At 21.4% G+C, this 17,257-nt stretch overlaps 3 protein-coding genes across 3 annotated transcripts; 2 read left to right on the forward strand and 1 right to left on the reverse strand.

Moving 5' to 3' along the window:
* Positions 1–1,367: 1,367 nt before the first annotated feature.
* Positions 1,368–6,386, forward strand: LOC122713707. The gene is made up of 5 exons (XM_043934416.1): positions 1,368–1,789; positions 4,408–4,542; positions 4,676–4,947; positions 5,156–5,389; positions 5,711–6,386. The coding sequence occupies exons 1-5, from the start codon at positions 1,717–1,719 to the stop codon at positions 6,179–6,181; spliced, it is 1,185 nt and encodes a 394-aa protein (XP_043790351.1). The 5' UTR covers positions 1,368–1,716; the 3' UTR covers positions 6,182–6,386.
* Positions 6,387–6,626: 240 nt separating this feature from the next.
* LOC122713708 lies at positions 6,627–9,823 on the reverse strand. Its single transcript, XM_043934417.1, has 5 exons — positions 9,685–9,823; positions 8,270–8,387; positions 8,017–8,154; positions 7,626–7,815; positions 6,627–7,551 (listed from the first exon to the last, which is right to left on the reverse strand). The coding sequence occupies exons 1-5, from the start codon at positions 9,695–9,697 to the stop codon at positions 7,495–7,497; spliced, it is 516 nt and encodes a 171-aa protein (XP_043790352.1). The 5' UTR covers positions 9,698–9,823; the 3' UTR covers positions 6,627–7,494.
* Positions 9,824–15,213: 5,390 nt separating this feature from the next.
* On the forward strand, positions 15,214–17,130 carry LOC122713916 (general odorant-binding protein 56d-like). The gene is made up of 5 exons (XM_043934751.1): positions 15,214–15,261; positions 16,374–16,449; positions 16,530–16,621; positions 16,757–16,859; positions 17,017–17,130. Exons 1-5 carry the CDS (start codon positions 15,214–15,216, stop codon positions 17,094–17,096), a joined length of 399 nt encoding a protein of 132 aa, XP_043790686.1. The 3' UTR covers positions 17,097–17,130.
* Positions 17,131–17,257: the final 127 nt, after the last annotated feature.

Raw genomic sequence — 17,257 nt, forward strand, 5'->3', positions numbered from 1 at the left:
TTTTAATTGATTAAAATAATTAGAATCAATTCATAATAATCAGTTTACATTATTTATTTTTGTTATAAAATTTGAAAAATAATGATATACATATTTATATTATATTGCAATTGATTATATTACAAGTTTTTTTAAAAAATTATGTAGATTGAAAATTATAGATAATTATTATTTTATTCTTATAAAAATATATTTAATATTAAAATATATTTGTAATAAAAGTCACAACAATAAGTTCTTATTGCTAAATATTATAAATAACAGTTTATAAATTATTAAATATTATATTTCATAAATTATAGTAATATTTTTCACGCGTAATATTTTATTCATATTAACGAAATTTGTCGATATTTAATCAGTTAACATATATATGATAATATAAGATTATCAAATTAAATAATAGAAATTTTGAGAAGTGTGATATTTGAATACATAAATCATTTTAACTTAATATAACTTACAAATTAATAGTTTATAAAGTGTGTTATAAAAAAAATGTACATAGATATAAAATGTAGAATATATTTCTGTGTGAAAAATGAATAAAATAAATATAATTCCTAAATAATAAACAAGTATTTTAAAATATTAACTTCTTTCTACCTTAATATTTCCATTAATATGCAAATATTTTTGTATGCATAATGATTGTCTTTAATAGTATTTTTATGTTTTATAAAAGTGAAAATAGCATTATAATTTTTATAGGATATAATAACTTCATATGATACTTGTGAAACTTTCTTTTGATGTTTATTATTAAATTATTACTTTGATATAAAAAAAATAAAAATAAAAAAGGAATCGAAAAAATTAAAATATAGAAATATAGCATTTATGAATTTAATTCTTATGATTATGCTACGTGTAGAACACTTTTCTTTTCACTAATCATAAATGGTCTCTGTGGTTTCCGGTTCACTCGATTTGTATCCCTTTCGCAATCGCGACCGTAATTATTTTTACTTTCTATTCTCTGAATTTTTATTTCATGTCAATGGTTCAAAAAATTATCTCATTAATAATCCTTTCTTTTAACAATAAATTCTCGTATATTGAAAATAAAAGTAATCTGTTTAATACTAAAATTTATTAAATGATATTTCATAAATAAAAATTTCTTAATATAATGATTTTATACTAATTAATTAACAAAATATTGAAATTATTCTTAAAAAAATCTTACAATAAGAAATATATAAAAATCTCAATAAAATAAATAATGTTTCTTTAGTATGATATAATTGTATCATATGTGTAATTTATATAAATTCGTTTGTATTTATATGTATAACTATACATATATATATATGTGCACAAGATATGTAATGCGTTTAAAATGAAAAACGTGTGGTTATAATTTAAACTTTCAATTCGATAGAAGGGTTAACTTATTACGTTTACAGTTTCTTTTGGCATCCTCGTAATAGCGTGCACGATGGTTGTGAGCAACGGTAATATTTGTCCAGTGAGCGGCCCAGGGAATGTAGGGAACCGGTCAGTTACCTGAGAAACATAGCTGGTAGCAGGACGATCGGTGTTGTCGATTGTTAACCTTAAGAATTCTCTGTGACGGTGGTCCACAGCAACAAGACATGGAGAAGTAAAGGTGGCGCGAAAAAATGCATTGATGATGTCCATCACTTAAAAAGTTTCGAATTTTGCGGCTTTTCCGGCACTCGATTATCAAAATGCGTGAGCAAATTAAATACGATGCAATATTTGCTATTGATTCTGTGTATCATGCACATGATTGTGACTTCGAAAACAACCGATGAAGGACGAGGTAAGAATTCGAAATTCAAACAATTACTTTTGATGATTTTTTCATTTTGTTATTTATTATTTAAAAAAAAATTATGAAAATGATTGATGAATATGATGAAATTATATTTTATATGTTATTCTGTAATAAATTATAATAAATTTCTTTTAATTTAGTAAATTAAAAAAAAANATAAAAAAAGAAAAGAAATTAAATTTTTATGTTTTATGTTATTGAAATTATTTAATTTTTTTTCGATTTGTTTTTGTATTATTAAAAGTATCTAAATTGCTTTACATAATAGACTCGATCTTTTTATTTGTTATAATTTAAAAAACGAAAAGTTAGAAAAAACTTTCATTTTGAAAATATATTATCATTAATTAAATTACGATAATTATCATGCAAAATATTCTTATTTTATTATGCATTCAATTCAATCACATATATAATACAATATATATTATAGCAATTTCAATATTAAAATATAAACATAATTGTAAAATATTTCCTTTAAATCAATTTATGCATCACTTTAATAATATAATCGAATTTTAATTTATATATTTTATAATTTAATACTTAAATATATTTTACATGATAATTTATAATTTAATATATAATGAAACAAGAATTAATATAATTTAATATATAAATGAAACAAGAAATTTATTAATAATAAAATTGCGTTAAAGTATGTTAAAAATTAAGACAAAATTTCTATGATAATCAGTTATATATAAAGATTGTTAGACTAACGGTGAAATTATTTTACTTGATAATCATTCAAATTAACGTGATTAGCGTGAATATATTAACACATGGCATAATGATCGTACTTTTTTGAAGTAGATCAATCTATTTTCAAAAAAGAGATTTACAATTGTGAATGATTACGAGATTGAAAATCGATTGTCGAACATTTTTCTAGGTTTTATGATTGTCGAATTCCATTTTTGCCTGTATTATATATGTATGATAATTAATAGATGATAATTAAATAAATTTTATTTTGATCGACTAGCGTCAAATTGCTCTTTTTAAAAAAAGGCTTCCAGAGAAGTTGCACTTCCTTATTATGTTAAGATTTAAAGATATATGTAATCTATGGTAATATTTTATGATAAATGTATCGTATACGATTAGAAGATCTTATCTTAAATAATTTTATTTTTTTTCTACAATATTAAATATACATTTATTCTACTATATTAAATAAAAATTATTAAGAAAGGATATTAATGGTAATTAAGGAAATGTAAATTATTATTATCTCATATATCATAATAAATTATTGAAAGATTTCGTAACCTTAATGATTTTCATGATGAAAAAATTTAATATTAAAACTGATTGTTATTCGAAATAAAGTACTAAATTAATTATCTTGAATCGATTTAAATAATGGGTTAATTATCTCGATGATAATGATGCTTTAAAGTAGAAATAAATAAGAACTTGTTTCACGGCGCCTTCTTTAATTGCGGAAGTAGAATGGAAAACATGTCGTAATACCAAATATGGTATCGCCATATGTTGATTCTACATATTAATATTTAATATAAGGACACTGAAAAATCGACTCATGAATAGCAAATATGAAAATTTTTTTAATAATGACAAAATAAAAAATTCTTTGTGTTATTTATTATTTAAACTTAATACAAATTTTTTTTAATAGAAATTGAAAATTTGATAATTTCATTATTATAAAATTTTATTTTTAATTTGAAAAGAAATAAATAAATTGAGAAGAAAAATATTATATTAAATTTTTTTTATTAAACATTTGTGTGAAATTATATATTCCATCGTATCTGACAAAATGTTTTGAGCTCTTTAGCGGTTTGCACGTTACTTTAGATAATGATAACTGTTGAAGGTTCAAATGTGGGAGGTTCAAATGTATCGCATATAAGACGAAGATGCATATATTTGTACAACAGATAATCTTGTTCACTTAAAATGAAATGAAAGCAAGATCCCTCTAGGCCTTTCGTTTTTTTTACCTAAATATATGTAGCACATACTGAAACTAGCAGCTCGAAGAAACTGGCTTTCTAATAATATTATGTTATTATCTGTAAGGTCATTAAGATCAGTGATCATCACCGACGCACAATATGTTTCGCGTATATCTTTTATTAAATTGCATATTTTAAATGGTTTTATAGAATGATAATTTATCTTTTACTTTCAATAATTTATGTTCAGATTTAATTTTTTCATGAGAAAATTATTATTATTATAAAAATATAGTATTATTATAAAAATATGATATATTTATTTAATAATTAATTTTTATCTTCTTAAATTTTAATTTAAAAATTTAAATTATAATTTTGTTACTCGTATTTTATGTTAATTATAAAAGTATTAATATTAAATTAAAAATTGTTTTAATATTGAAACTTCAATATTATAGTAATTTATAAATGTTTTCGAATATCATAATAATAAATTTGCTTTTCAAGATAAATATTAATAAGTTTGTAATTTTAACGATAATAGAATTAAGGCAAAAGAAATAAATATTAATTTAAAATTTAATTTATATTTAATGTTTGCATTTAATTTGATAAAATGTTTCTCTTATTTCCATTATGATGCTGTATCATCTTTATTTAATTATATTACAGTAAAAGGATTAGTACGAGACTGGGCGCCTCTAGTATGGCTCGCACCTGGCGAACTCTTTTTACCCCTTGGGGTACCAGAATTTCTTGACAATATGCAATCCGACGATGATTATCTTCATACCAAAATTGACGTAGGTAAATAAATAACAAAATAGATGACAATTATTTTTAAACAAATTTAAAAATTATGTAATCTACTTTAATCTAATTTTTTTTACGAAATACATGAAAAACAATTAAATTAATGAAACAATTTTTACATTGACAGAAATATTATTGAGAAATCGATCGTCGTTTCTATATGGCCGAAAACCAACAGGCACGGTACCGATTTATGCTGTGATCAAGAATTGTGCTATTCCAGATATTTCTACAGATGTGATAAAGATCAGGAATGGAAGAAATTTTCCAAAAAAGAGGGACGAAACATTGATATCATCGAAAAATATGCTGCAGATCGATGATTTTGGATCAACTATGATCTTCACCAACGATCTTGCACAAAAGATTTGGAAGACTGATGTTAAACAAAGTCTAGAGGTACATTAAATAAAAATTTTATAGAAAAATTACGTAGAAATAACATTATTAAAGTGAAGATTTTAATATTAAAAAAAAAGACATAAAAAAGAAAGTTTTTTCTCTTTAAATAGCAATTATTAAAATGATAATTAAGATTTTCTAAAGTACTTTGAAAATGGTATAGAATTCTCAGAAATTATTTTATTGATTGGTTAAATACTTACAGAAACATGGTGATTTTGAAAAAAAAAAGAAAAAAAGAAACAGGTCCCAGAAGCTGCACTTTCACGTGACCTATTGGATGTTCTATCCGTTCAGCGAGGGAAAGGCGGTCTGTGTTCTGGATCTTGGATTTTTTGGTAGCTGGCCGATACCCACCGTGGGCGGGATATGCCTTGGAATGTTTAAAGAATATGGTAACCACGTGGGCGATTGGGAACACATGAGTCTTTATTTCAAGGTAGATGAATATTCATTCGATATAAAAAACGAAATATTTTTCATTTTAAAAAATATTTTGAAATATTTCTTTACATTATTGAACAACATAAACCTAAAAGTAAAAAGAAAAGGTAATTATTAATTATCTATTATTATTTTTACATTTTTTCATTATTATTTTATAATTAGTTTATAATTCAATTCTATATTCATTTATAAAAATATTATTTGAACATTTCAAATTGGAGTTTTTTCTAGATTATTATTGTACTTATTTCATATATTTTTTTTTATTCTATACTTCTTCGTGTAAAATCAATTATTTATCTTTTAAATTTAGGATACAAATCATCCATCAACTATGTACGTGTCCGCGCATGACGCAGGCGCGTTCTATCGATATGATTTACGAAGCGGTACATTTGTTTATGAGAGCCAAGAGACGCGGAAAGGAATATTTCAAAAACCTATATTTCCTGAAAAAGTTTTCACTGCCGACGGCTCTCATCCCATATTATTTAGCGCGCGAGGATCGCATGGACTTTGGACTGCGCCAGGGAAACACAAATTCGTCAGATTACCTCGTCTTTATGACGAAAGTGGTTTTGGAATCGCTTGGCCTACATGGAAAAAAATGGAATTGCTTCTGAAAGAAGAGAATACTATCTTACCCAGCTGGATGACTTTTAGAGGCAAGTGGGGCAATCCTAAAAGTAATTGTCATCCTTTAGCCAGATTTGGTTTCAACATTTGCGAATTCGTTGATGGTCCTACTGGTATTCCTATGAAACAATCAAATTTTCGATGCTAACGATATTTCTTTAATAATTTTTTAACATGTTCGCTGCTATTCTGTATAAAAATTATAAATATATGTATTTGTTGAAGTTGATATTATGCATGTTATTATATTTACAAAATAAAATTAATGATGATAATGAATTTTTAAAATAATATGATGTAATACATAGTAGCGAATATGTCGAAATATATTTCATCAAACACAAAAAAATTGTATAGTTTTAATAATTAAAAAGAAATTTATAATTAATAGAATGCATATGATTATAAATATAGAGTGAAGTGAAGAAGTTATAGTCTATTCAAAATTAATTGATTATTGATTAATTGATTATAAATTATTTTTTATATTATTAAAAACTTTAATTATTTTGAGACATATATATAAGAATTTTTTCTAAATATTCGGAATATCTTGATCTGGAACAATAAATTAATCTTGAATAAACGACGACTTCAATCTGTAAAATAAATAATAATGAAATAACAAGGTTTAAATATGAAATGATTGTTAGTAAAACACATTCATTGAATTTGTTCATTTTAATAATTCTAATATTAGCTTAGCAAGGAATTAGAAAACAGCATCGTTATTTGTGAAACTTGCTTTTGATTAGTAATATATTCTTATCGTTTAAAATTTTTGCTCGATGTAAAACGATAATAAAATACAATTTTATCATTACAACGAATAGATCGATGATAAATATTAAAAGATATAATAGATTTTTATATATATATATATAAATATATATATATATATATATAATGTATAGGCATTGCGTGATACGTTTTCGTTTAAGAAGGAACAGTAGGCAAATGCGGTATTTAGCTGCAACTCGTAATTATACATATTTCGATGTGATCCTTTAAAAAATGGCTGATTAAAGGAACACTTCATTTCTTGCGTCGAAATTGTTATAATAATCTCGATTCAAGAGAAAAAAGAAGTCTTGCGATTGTGATATAGGCCTGTGCAATTAGATCAATTGCAATAAATTCAAAGAGAAGCTCTTTTTTTTTTTTTTCTAAGAACATCGCATATTTCGAAAGTTACATCGTGCAGAAATAGACTGTAATTAAATTAATCTCGATAGATAAAACATTCGCTACGCTTGAAATTAAACGTGCGTGCACGTAATTCTCTTAAGATTAAAACATCATTAATAATTGACCGCAATGATGAATTTCATTGTAATGCTAACCTATGTTTTGCACGATTAAAGTTCGAAATAAGTAACGTTCTCATGCATCAGTTTTCCCTCTTATTATACGTCCTCTATTAGATGCATTTCTTTGTGTATCTCAATCTCAGTGTTTTGTTCAAAGATCTTCTTGGTTTCGCATACTTAAAGATGCCTTCAATTTTGTACCCAGCACCTGTGAAAGAAATATGTACTCGACTCTTAGATGTTCGAGTAACAAGTCAGTATTAATGAGATCTACTCGGAGACCTCATCTTCTTTTGGTTGTTTCAATAGACCGATATTGTGTATTCCAGTCCTTAGTAATGGCGTCCCTTTGTCTTTTCCCAATACGCGTGCGTTCAGTTGGATTATTAATGGAATTCCAGCTTTACAGCATATTATTTGAACTTCTTCTTTTAAGATTTTTTCCTTATATGCTAAAAATTCTATTTTTAACCTGTTGCAGAAACAAGATCTTATTATAATGGAAATTACAATATAAAATAATATAAAAAATTAAATTACAAATACAATTACAAATTAAATTAAATTACAATTACAAATTACAATTACATTATAATAAAAATGATAATTTTTATACAAACAAAATTTAATAATAATGTTTATAAATAAATTTATAAAATAACAAATGATTTACTTTAAGCTTTCCTTTTCATGTGTTAGCTCTATAATATGACAATAGGGATTATGACATTCCGTGATTATCGCAGGTTCATTACTATTTCTTTCGTTATGAATGCATAGATCCCAAGGAATGCAGAATTCAATATGATATCTAAAAAATTATGTAAAAATATTATAAATTTAATATTATAAGTTGAAGTTATGAGAATATTTATTAATTTCACATATATTTAGTTTCCTAATATGTGTACAAAAAAAAATGCAACCTATGATGAAGTTGTAAGAATCCAAGATGAACATCTATTTGTCCATGTCGTTGCGGCTGTATCACAATTTTGTTGTCTTTTCCGGGGCCACTTGCTCCGCTAAAGTGCACGTGATGCTCTAAATCCAAATTTAAGTAAATAAAAAAAAAAAAAAAAAGAATACACATATCATGTTTAAATTCATTCGTATAAATTACGTAAATTTATATTGATATAAATCATTATGTTATTTCTTCAAAGTTAAACAATTTTAAAATCTGCTTCTTATTCTATCATTATTCTAATGAAATGTTAACATTCATTTTTATTATTGTGCTAGAATGAATATTTATATTACCCCTTTCTATAAATATATTATATAGTGTATTAATTACTATTATATAAGTATATTAATTATACATGGTATAGTAAGTTAGACGCCCTCTCGTACAAGAAACCATTAACTATATTTAAGCGGGAGCATAAATTGAAAGATAATTAATTTATTTATAATGAAAATTATAAAAAGAATGCGATAACATATTTTATGATTATTTACGTAATATTTAATCTATTATTGCGAAACTAAATTCGATTTAAAATTTAAAATATGTATTTATATATTTGTTATAATTATATATTCATAATATTTAATGTTATTAAATCGATATGCAAAATTGAAATGATTGATAAAAACACAAATAAGCATATTGTTTATAGATCAATATAAACAAAACAATATTACGAAACAATATGTAATAAAAGTATATAAATAAGAGAAAAAAAACGAATTAAATAGTATTAATAACATATAATTTCGAAATAAAAAAAAAAAATATGTAAGATTATCAGTGAATATAATTATGAAAATAATTATTAAGAAAATGTGTAAAGATATGTTACTTTTTTTTCAGTAATGCATAATATTTATTACTTTATGACAGTTAAAAAAAGATAAATTTTTTCAATTTTAAAAATTAAAGATTGGGTATATGATGATTCATCATATAGATATAGCAAATCTTAAAAGGTTATGTACTAAAAATGAATCAATTTTGATAATTGTACAGATTATTATTATTAATATAAAAACCTTAAAAAAAAATAATAATAAAATTATAAAGTTTTTTGAATAGCAAATATATTGTACTTTCGAAGTGGCGCGCTTTCAAATGACCTGATTATGACCTTATTCTAACCTATGTCAAGTACCGACCGGCTTTGTAAAAATTGTTAAAATATATGATTTTTTAATAAAATTTCAATTTTTAATGATATATTATTTATTTAAAAGATTAATTTATCAAATTAGTTTTTCATGTTTTTGTAATATTCATTTATATTATAAAATATAGAAAATACAAACCTTAATAATAATAAGATTTATATATAGCATAAAAAAGAAATAGTTATGAGTTGAAATAATTTATCTTTACCTTTATCTGCCATATTTTATAAGGCAATGTGGCAGTTGTACTTTCATGCTACACACAACTAATTTAATATTCCGCACGACTATACTATTTTTTAATGTATTAGTGCATGTATGAGTCGTTGTAACGCATTGAATAGTTGAATGTTTCGATACTGGCGGCAGCACTGTTTTTTTATCATTCAAGAAATACATTTTCATTTTTTTTAATCGAATAATTTATCTAATTATAGATAAAACTAATAGAAAATACTATCAATAATGTTTTAAAATATTAAATTTCTTGATATTATAAATAAGCAAATTATTACAATCTTAATTTATAATATTTAGATAAATTTATTAATTGTAAAATAATATTAATCGTAATGTATTTAATTAGATAATAATAATTGAAATAAAGATTTTCAACTTTGTTCCATATTCAATTTTTAAAAAATTAAAAAAGAAAGGCATAATAATTTTTTTTGTGTCATTAAATAAAATTTTTCTTATAATTTAATCTCTGTTATATATACTTTTCTTTTTTTTTTCTTATTATAAAAAAAAAAAAAATAAACTTTAAATATTCTATGTACATTTACTTATATATTTGTTTGTCTTATTATTTTCTTATTTGTCTCTTTAGTTATTTTCTTTTACATTTTAATTTATTCATTTGATGAAAAAATAAAAATAATATTATTTTTCGAGAATAATGGTTATAATTTTATTGTTACAATTTTTTTAATAAAAAAATTTTTTTATTATTCTTTAAATTTTTGAATTATTAAAATTTTTTTATAGATTCTTATTTCAATTTTGCTTTTAAATTCTATCATCTAATTCAGAAATGAACTGTTAATGCAACATGTTATAGCTATATTTATTACTTATTTGAAATATGTTTGGATTAATTATTGTGGATTAATTATTCATTATTTCTTTAGTTTTTATTCAATCATGATGATACCATAATCTTATAAAAAATATAGAAATTGTATAATCTTCAAATTATGAATAAAATTATATTTCAATTAAAAATCTGTATATTTCCAAATATTAAAATATTAAATGATTGATATTTCTATCGTTGAACAATATCATTTTTTATTTTTCATAAATATGAATTATGGTTATTATTTTTTGTAATTATTTTATTTTCCATAAAAAAATTTATTTTTACTATTGTTACATTTAAAAATTTTTTTGATAACGAAGTTATATTAATTTATAATTGTATGGATATAATTAATTAATAATTCGAATATAGTAAAGAAGTATAGTAAAATAAATTTTAATCATTTTCGACTCGTTTCCAAGAGAAAGAATTATTATGTTTTATTATTATGTTTATATTATACATCATATGTCATTACATTTATATATTTATACACATTATATATCATTATATTTATCGTTCTGCTTGTGCAGTACTTGACCCTTGAAGAATTATCTCAAGCTTATTTTACCAAGCTTATTTTACTTATTTTTATTATAAACTTATATAAAGTAAGATTCTAAAATAAGAAAAAAAAAATAATTTCCAGTGTTATCTAGTGCATAGTGTTTTATTTAAACTTTGTCACAGATTTAATTCCGCTTATCGATAAGAAATATTCGATTATATATAGTTGTTTATTATATATCTCTTATATATATATATATTAGTTATATAATTATATGTATTAGTTGTTATATAATAAATATGGCTTTCCGATAAGAATTTGCTTTAGAAAATCATAAAGCGTTCGATAATTTTCATTATGTGTTTATCTTGTTCAGAATGATTCAATTTATTATTCATACCAATGGTTTGATAACATTTCTAATTCTATTACGATCTCTTTATTTTTATATTCCGACAAGAATTTACTTGAGTTGTTTTATAAAATCATAAAGCGTTCGATTCGATTGTTTTCATTGTGTATTATCTTGTTCAGAATGATTCAGTCTATTTATTCATACCGTTGGTTTGATAACGTTTCTAATTCTGCTACGATCTCTTTATTTTCATATTCCTATCTCCTTTTCATTTTATCAAAGAAGAAGTATTTCAACGTGAATTCTAACCAAAGGTTTCAATATAAAAATTGAAATAATTATTCTTCATATTTTCTCAATTTTTAAAATTTTGTTTAATAACAATAAAATACATTTTGAATAAAAAATGATTCGAAAAATGCTATTTATATTTTTTGTTTTATATATAAATATATAAATATATAAAATAAATTATAGTTATTGATACCAGCTATTTTGAAATTTATTATACAGAATATATAAACAACAATCTAAATAATTGCAAAAGTGATTTAAATTTAAATTACTTTGATAAAAAATTTTTAAAACAAGTTATGCTAATTGAAAATGTTCTCAAAGTATTTATATGATAAAATTTTTACATTGATTAAAATTCCGAATGTGATTTTGAAAAATAAATACTCATATGATATATTAAAAAATTAATGTTTGAATATTTAAATATAGAAAAAAAAAAATATAGGATAATTTCATCAATACAAAAAATAGATCACTTTTCTTAAATTGAATTAGGTTAAAAATTAATAAAGAAAAAATAAAGTAAAAATTTTTGATATAATACATTGAGTGAATTTATAGTAATAATATTTTTATTTATAGTTTAATATTTTTCTTAAAAATAAATGTTTAAAAAATTATAAAATTGATTAATTCATTTATTATAAATTAATTAATTAAACTACGATATATTAAATACTTGTTAAAAAAAGAAAGGTTTCATTTGGTATCATTACCGATTATTGTATAAATTTTTATATTATAAATAAAAGGAAATTGATGCGATACAAAATAATTTATATTGTAATATTTATTCCATGGATCATAGCTTATGAAGTCATGAAATGTTATGACAAATATATCACGATTAGCAAATGTATAAATTGAACATTTAATATTTATCCATAATAAACTTGGATAAAGATAAGAAATCCAAAAGAAAATGAATAAATAGTAACAATAAGTTATTTTAAATTGATCACAATGTGTAAAAAACAATAAATAAGCGTACATTTGGATATATATAAGCAAAATTCAATAATAATAATAGTACCAATAATTTTAATATCTCGAAAGGTATAAATTTGTGGAAATCCTGAATACAGTCATTGTATGCTTATAACATAATTTCTCAATCCTTGAAATCCTTTACTCGTTTGTATCAATGATTAAGATGGAATTCAACTTTTTTCTATACATATAATTCTTTCTTAATTCTAGTCTTCGAGATATTTATATAAAATGATTGTTACTTTTATATGTACAATAACAAATAAAAGTACAAATTTATTAAGATAATGGCATGCAATCGCCATTCAACTATTTTTTTTTTATATATAATAGCAAGGAATAATACAAACCAATTTAAAATCTATTTATGGATTTACTTATTGATTAATAATCTTAATTCCAATCCTTCAGATCTGCAAAATGATCAAATTCGTTTTGGATAGATATTATTACATTTCTTCTATTAATGTAACATAGAAAAGAAGTTAATGACATCAAATATTTAACTTTAATATTTAACTTTAGAAGTTACAAAGTATATCTTTAACCTAATTTAAATTTACATCAGAAAAATTGAAGATTAAAGGGTTTAGATATGTATAGCAATCCAAAATTATTATTTTATTAATCCAAAAAATCCAAAATCCAAAATTATTATTTTATTAACAAAATATGTTATATTTTGATAAATCAATATACAAAATATATAATTTATACTTCAATAATTTTATTATATAATTTTTGTTATGCATTATTTTTCTCTTTATTCGTAAGAAATGTTACAATTTTACAAAGAAAAGATAATTGTTAAAATTTAAGCATATTAAGATTTATTAATAATATATTATTAAATATATAAATTATTGGGCATTCTATAAAAATTTATTATATTTAATATTAAAAATATTCGAAGCTAAAATTTTAATATTTCCTTCTTAAATTTCGATTTTCAATTGATTACTTATACCCATTTCTTAAAATCATATTTGAAAAAGAAAAAAAGAAATAGGTGAAAAAGAAAATTGTTGTGTATGTATAATTTATTATACATGTATAATTTATTATATTCTTATCACAAACTTTTATAAATAATTATTCATAATATTTAATATTTTATAAAAAATAACAAAATTTAAATACATTTAAGGGTTATTTATATAAAATTAATTTTAAAAAAAAAGAATGAGAAAGAAAAAGAGAAGCAAACAATTTATTCAATTTATCATTTCATTGTTTGCATTCAAAAGAAAAAACAAATCAATTATTTGAATATTTTTTATAGATTTTAATGAATGTTCGTTTTTATTCATCAGATATATTGTTATATAATTGATATATTATCTGATCTGACGTGTATTCTGATTCTTGAAAAGTGAATTTTTACTTATAAAAAAAAAAAATTCTATTTATTTCCATCAAATAAGATCAATACAATATAGATATTGTATTATAACATTATAAAAACACGTTTAATTCGATGTATTTAGTTCTCGTTTGATTTACTTTAAGAACATTCAAATCTTGTTTTTTTTGAAATCATATCTAAAAGAAAAATGGAAATTATTATACTTATTTTTGTACTTTTGTATTTTTGTACTTACGTTGGGTACAATGGTACAATGGGGTTACAATGGTAAATTTATACTTTATTTATTACATCTTATACTATATATTCATTTATAATGAAATTATAAATTTAAAAAAATTTTGCAGCTCGCATACTATACTTTAAATATTTTTTTGTAAGAACGAAAATCTCTTTTCAAAAATAGATAAAATGGAATCTTTTAAATGTTTAATGAACGATCGTATATTAAAATAGAAATTCAAATTTTAATATTTTTTTAGATTTTTGAAAATCTAGAATAAAAATAATAATCGTATAATAGATATATCCACGAAAAATGCAAAAAGAATGTTTATCCATATTTAATATTGTAATTAATAATACTGTAATTTAATTTTCAATTTTTCTTCTCGTTTCTATTTTCTTTAGAAAGATTTATAAACACATATTTTTAAATATGCATTTATGAACTTATTCAAATACAAATAGAATTTTTAAAAATTTTTAAAAATATAAAATAAGGATATTTTACGTATAAATATTCTTCATATGCGTGTTATTAAATTTTATGAAAAAACTTTCTAAAAAAAAAACGAGAAAAAAGAAGAAAATTATTTTAAATCATCTATTCTTTATATTCGAATGTAAAAAAAAAGATTAACTCAATTTAATAAATGTTTTTTTGTATTTTTCACATATTATTATGCAATTGATGCGCATTCTAATAGTCGACCTAAAGGGAAATGGCGATGAACTTCCATTCGAATAATACAAAACCATTGTTGGTACCAGTGGAGGGAAAAATCATGACATGAGGGTATCACCGATAATGATTATACCTACAACTATAAAAACATGTGGTACATCCAATGTTTATTCAGTTCTCGGTGAACATACTTTAAGAATATACAGTCTTCAAGATTGATAAATCAAAAAATGAAGACGATTATTTTTATCTTTGCCTTTTGCCTCGTTGGTATTCTGGTAATTTTCAAATATTTTTATTTTCTTCCACATTTGCTGTAAATATTTAGATTTATACTTTATTTTAATTTTATCTTCTTATTTATTTTTAGAGAAACATGAATTTGCATTTTTCATAATTTATATTTTTGGAATAAATTGTTCTTTTTTTTATAGGAACTTACCATATTGAATTTTTATTTGATAATATTCTTTTTGTTATTATTTATATAATATTGTTAATTTTTTCGTTTGATTTTGTATATTGTGAAATAGTAATGAGTTTTAAAAGAATAATAAATATATTTGTTTTAATAAAATATAATTTTAAAACAAATTACATTATGTTTTCTTTATAATGATACATATTCTTACGAAAAAATATTTTTTCATTATTAATAATTAATAGAATAAATTTTTTTATGAATAATTTTTTATGAATAATATATATAATTTTTTATGAATAATTTTAATTTATGAATAATTTAATACCTGAAAAAGTTAATATACTATTATTTCTAATTAATTATTTATTTTATAATACTATTTTTATATTGAATTTGTTTTTAATCCTTTTATTCGTTTCATTTATAAATATATTAATTTTATTATTTTTATTTATTAATTTAATTTTCAAATAGATCGAAGATTGAAATATAATAATTTATATTTATTTCCATGAAAAATTATTTTGAAATATTCAAAAGACATTATTTGTGAATAATTCAATATCATTGCAAAAAAGATAGGGGAATCTCATTACTTTTAATTTGAATTGAATGATAATTTTCAAGCTCATTATTGTATGATTAATATATATACATATACATATATGTATAATATTATAAATGAAGATTTCTCAACTATAGGGAATGAAATTTCAAAATTTAAATACTTAATATAAAATATATTTCTCTCTCTCTCTCTCTCTCTCTCTCTCTCTCTCTCTCTATATATATATATATATATATATATATATATATATATACACATATAAAGTATTTTAAAAACAATTATTAAATTAATTTAAATCAATTTAATAAAATTAAACAGAAATAATAATTTTTTAAATATTTTAAGTAATTAATATCTAAATTCTGTTTTCATAACTTATTCTAATATATTTTTTTTAGGCAGTTTCGGAAGAATCAATAACTAAGCTACGTAAAATAGAATCGGTTTGTGCCGAAGAAAATGGTATTGATCTACGTAAGTTGCATAAATTGTAATAAGTTTACAAAATTTAATGATAATAAAATTTCTGACTAATTTTTTTATACGAATTTTAGAGAAAGCAGACGACGTTAAGAAGGGTATTTTTGATAAAAATGATGAAAAATTGGCTTGTTATGTTGATTGCATGCTGAAAAAAGTCGGATTTGTAAGTATAAATGAATTTATTAATAGTATAATGAATATAAAGTATAATGAATTTATTTAAACAAATTGTATATATAATTCATAATTATTCATAGAAAAGGATAATAAAAAAGAGTCATTTTCATTTTAATAATAGGTTAACGCAGACACAACTTTCAATGAAGAAAAATTCAGAGAAAGGACAACAAAATTAGACAGTGAACAGGTCAATCGATTAGTTAACAATTGTAAAGATATCAGTGAGTAAAAAAAATATTTATTTATAGAATATAATTCTTTATATATTTTTTAATTATTTTTAAATAATTAAAAAATTAAATAATATTTTTAACGAATTAAATAATTTTTTTAAAAGATTATTTAAAAATCTATTGTATTGTACTTTTATAATTACAGCTGAATCCAATTCGTGTAAGAAATCTAGTAAATTACTGCAGTGTTTCATAGACAACAATCTGATGAAGATATTTGAATAATAGTTTAATTAATAATTCATGTACTGCCAATTTTTTAATAAATAAATATTTGAAAATTTAAATTAATAAAATATTACTAATGCGATTACTTGATGTCTTAGTCTTTATATCTATACTGATTTTAATCTAAACAAATGATTGATACTAGTAATAATAATAAA

Source organism: Apis laboriosa, unplaced genomic scaffold (genome assembly GCF_014066325.1).
Source record: "Apis laboriosa isolate Shangri-la unplaced genomic scaffold, ASM1406632v1 scaffold26_cov146, whole genome shotgun sequence".
NCBI lineage: Eukaryota > Metazoa > Arthropoda > Insecta > Hymenoptera > Apidae > Apis > Apis laboriosa.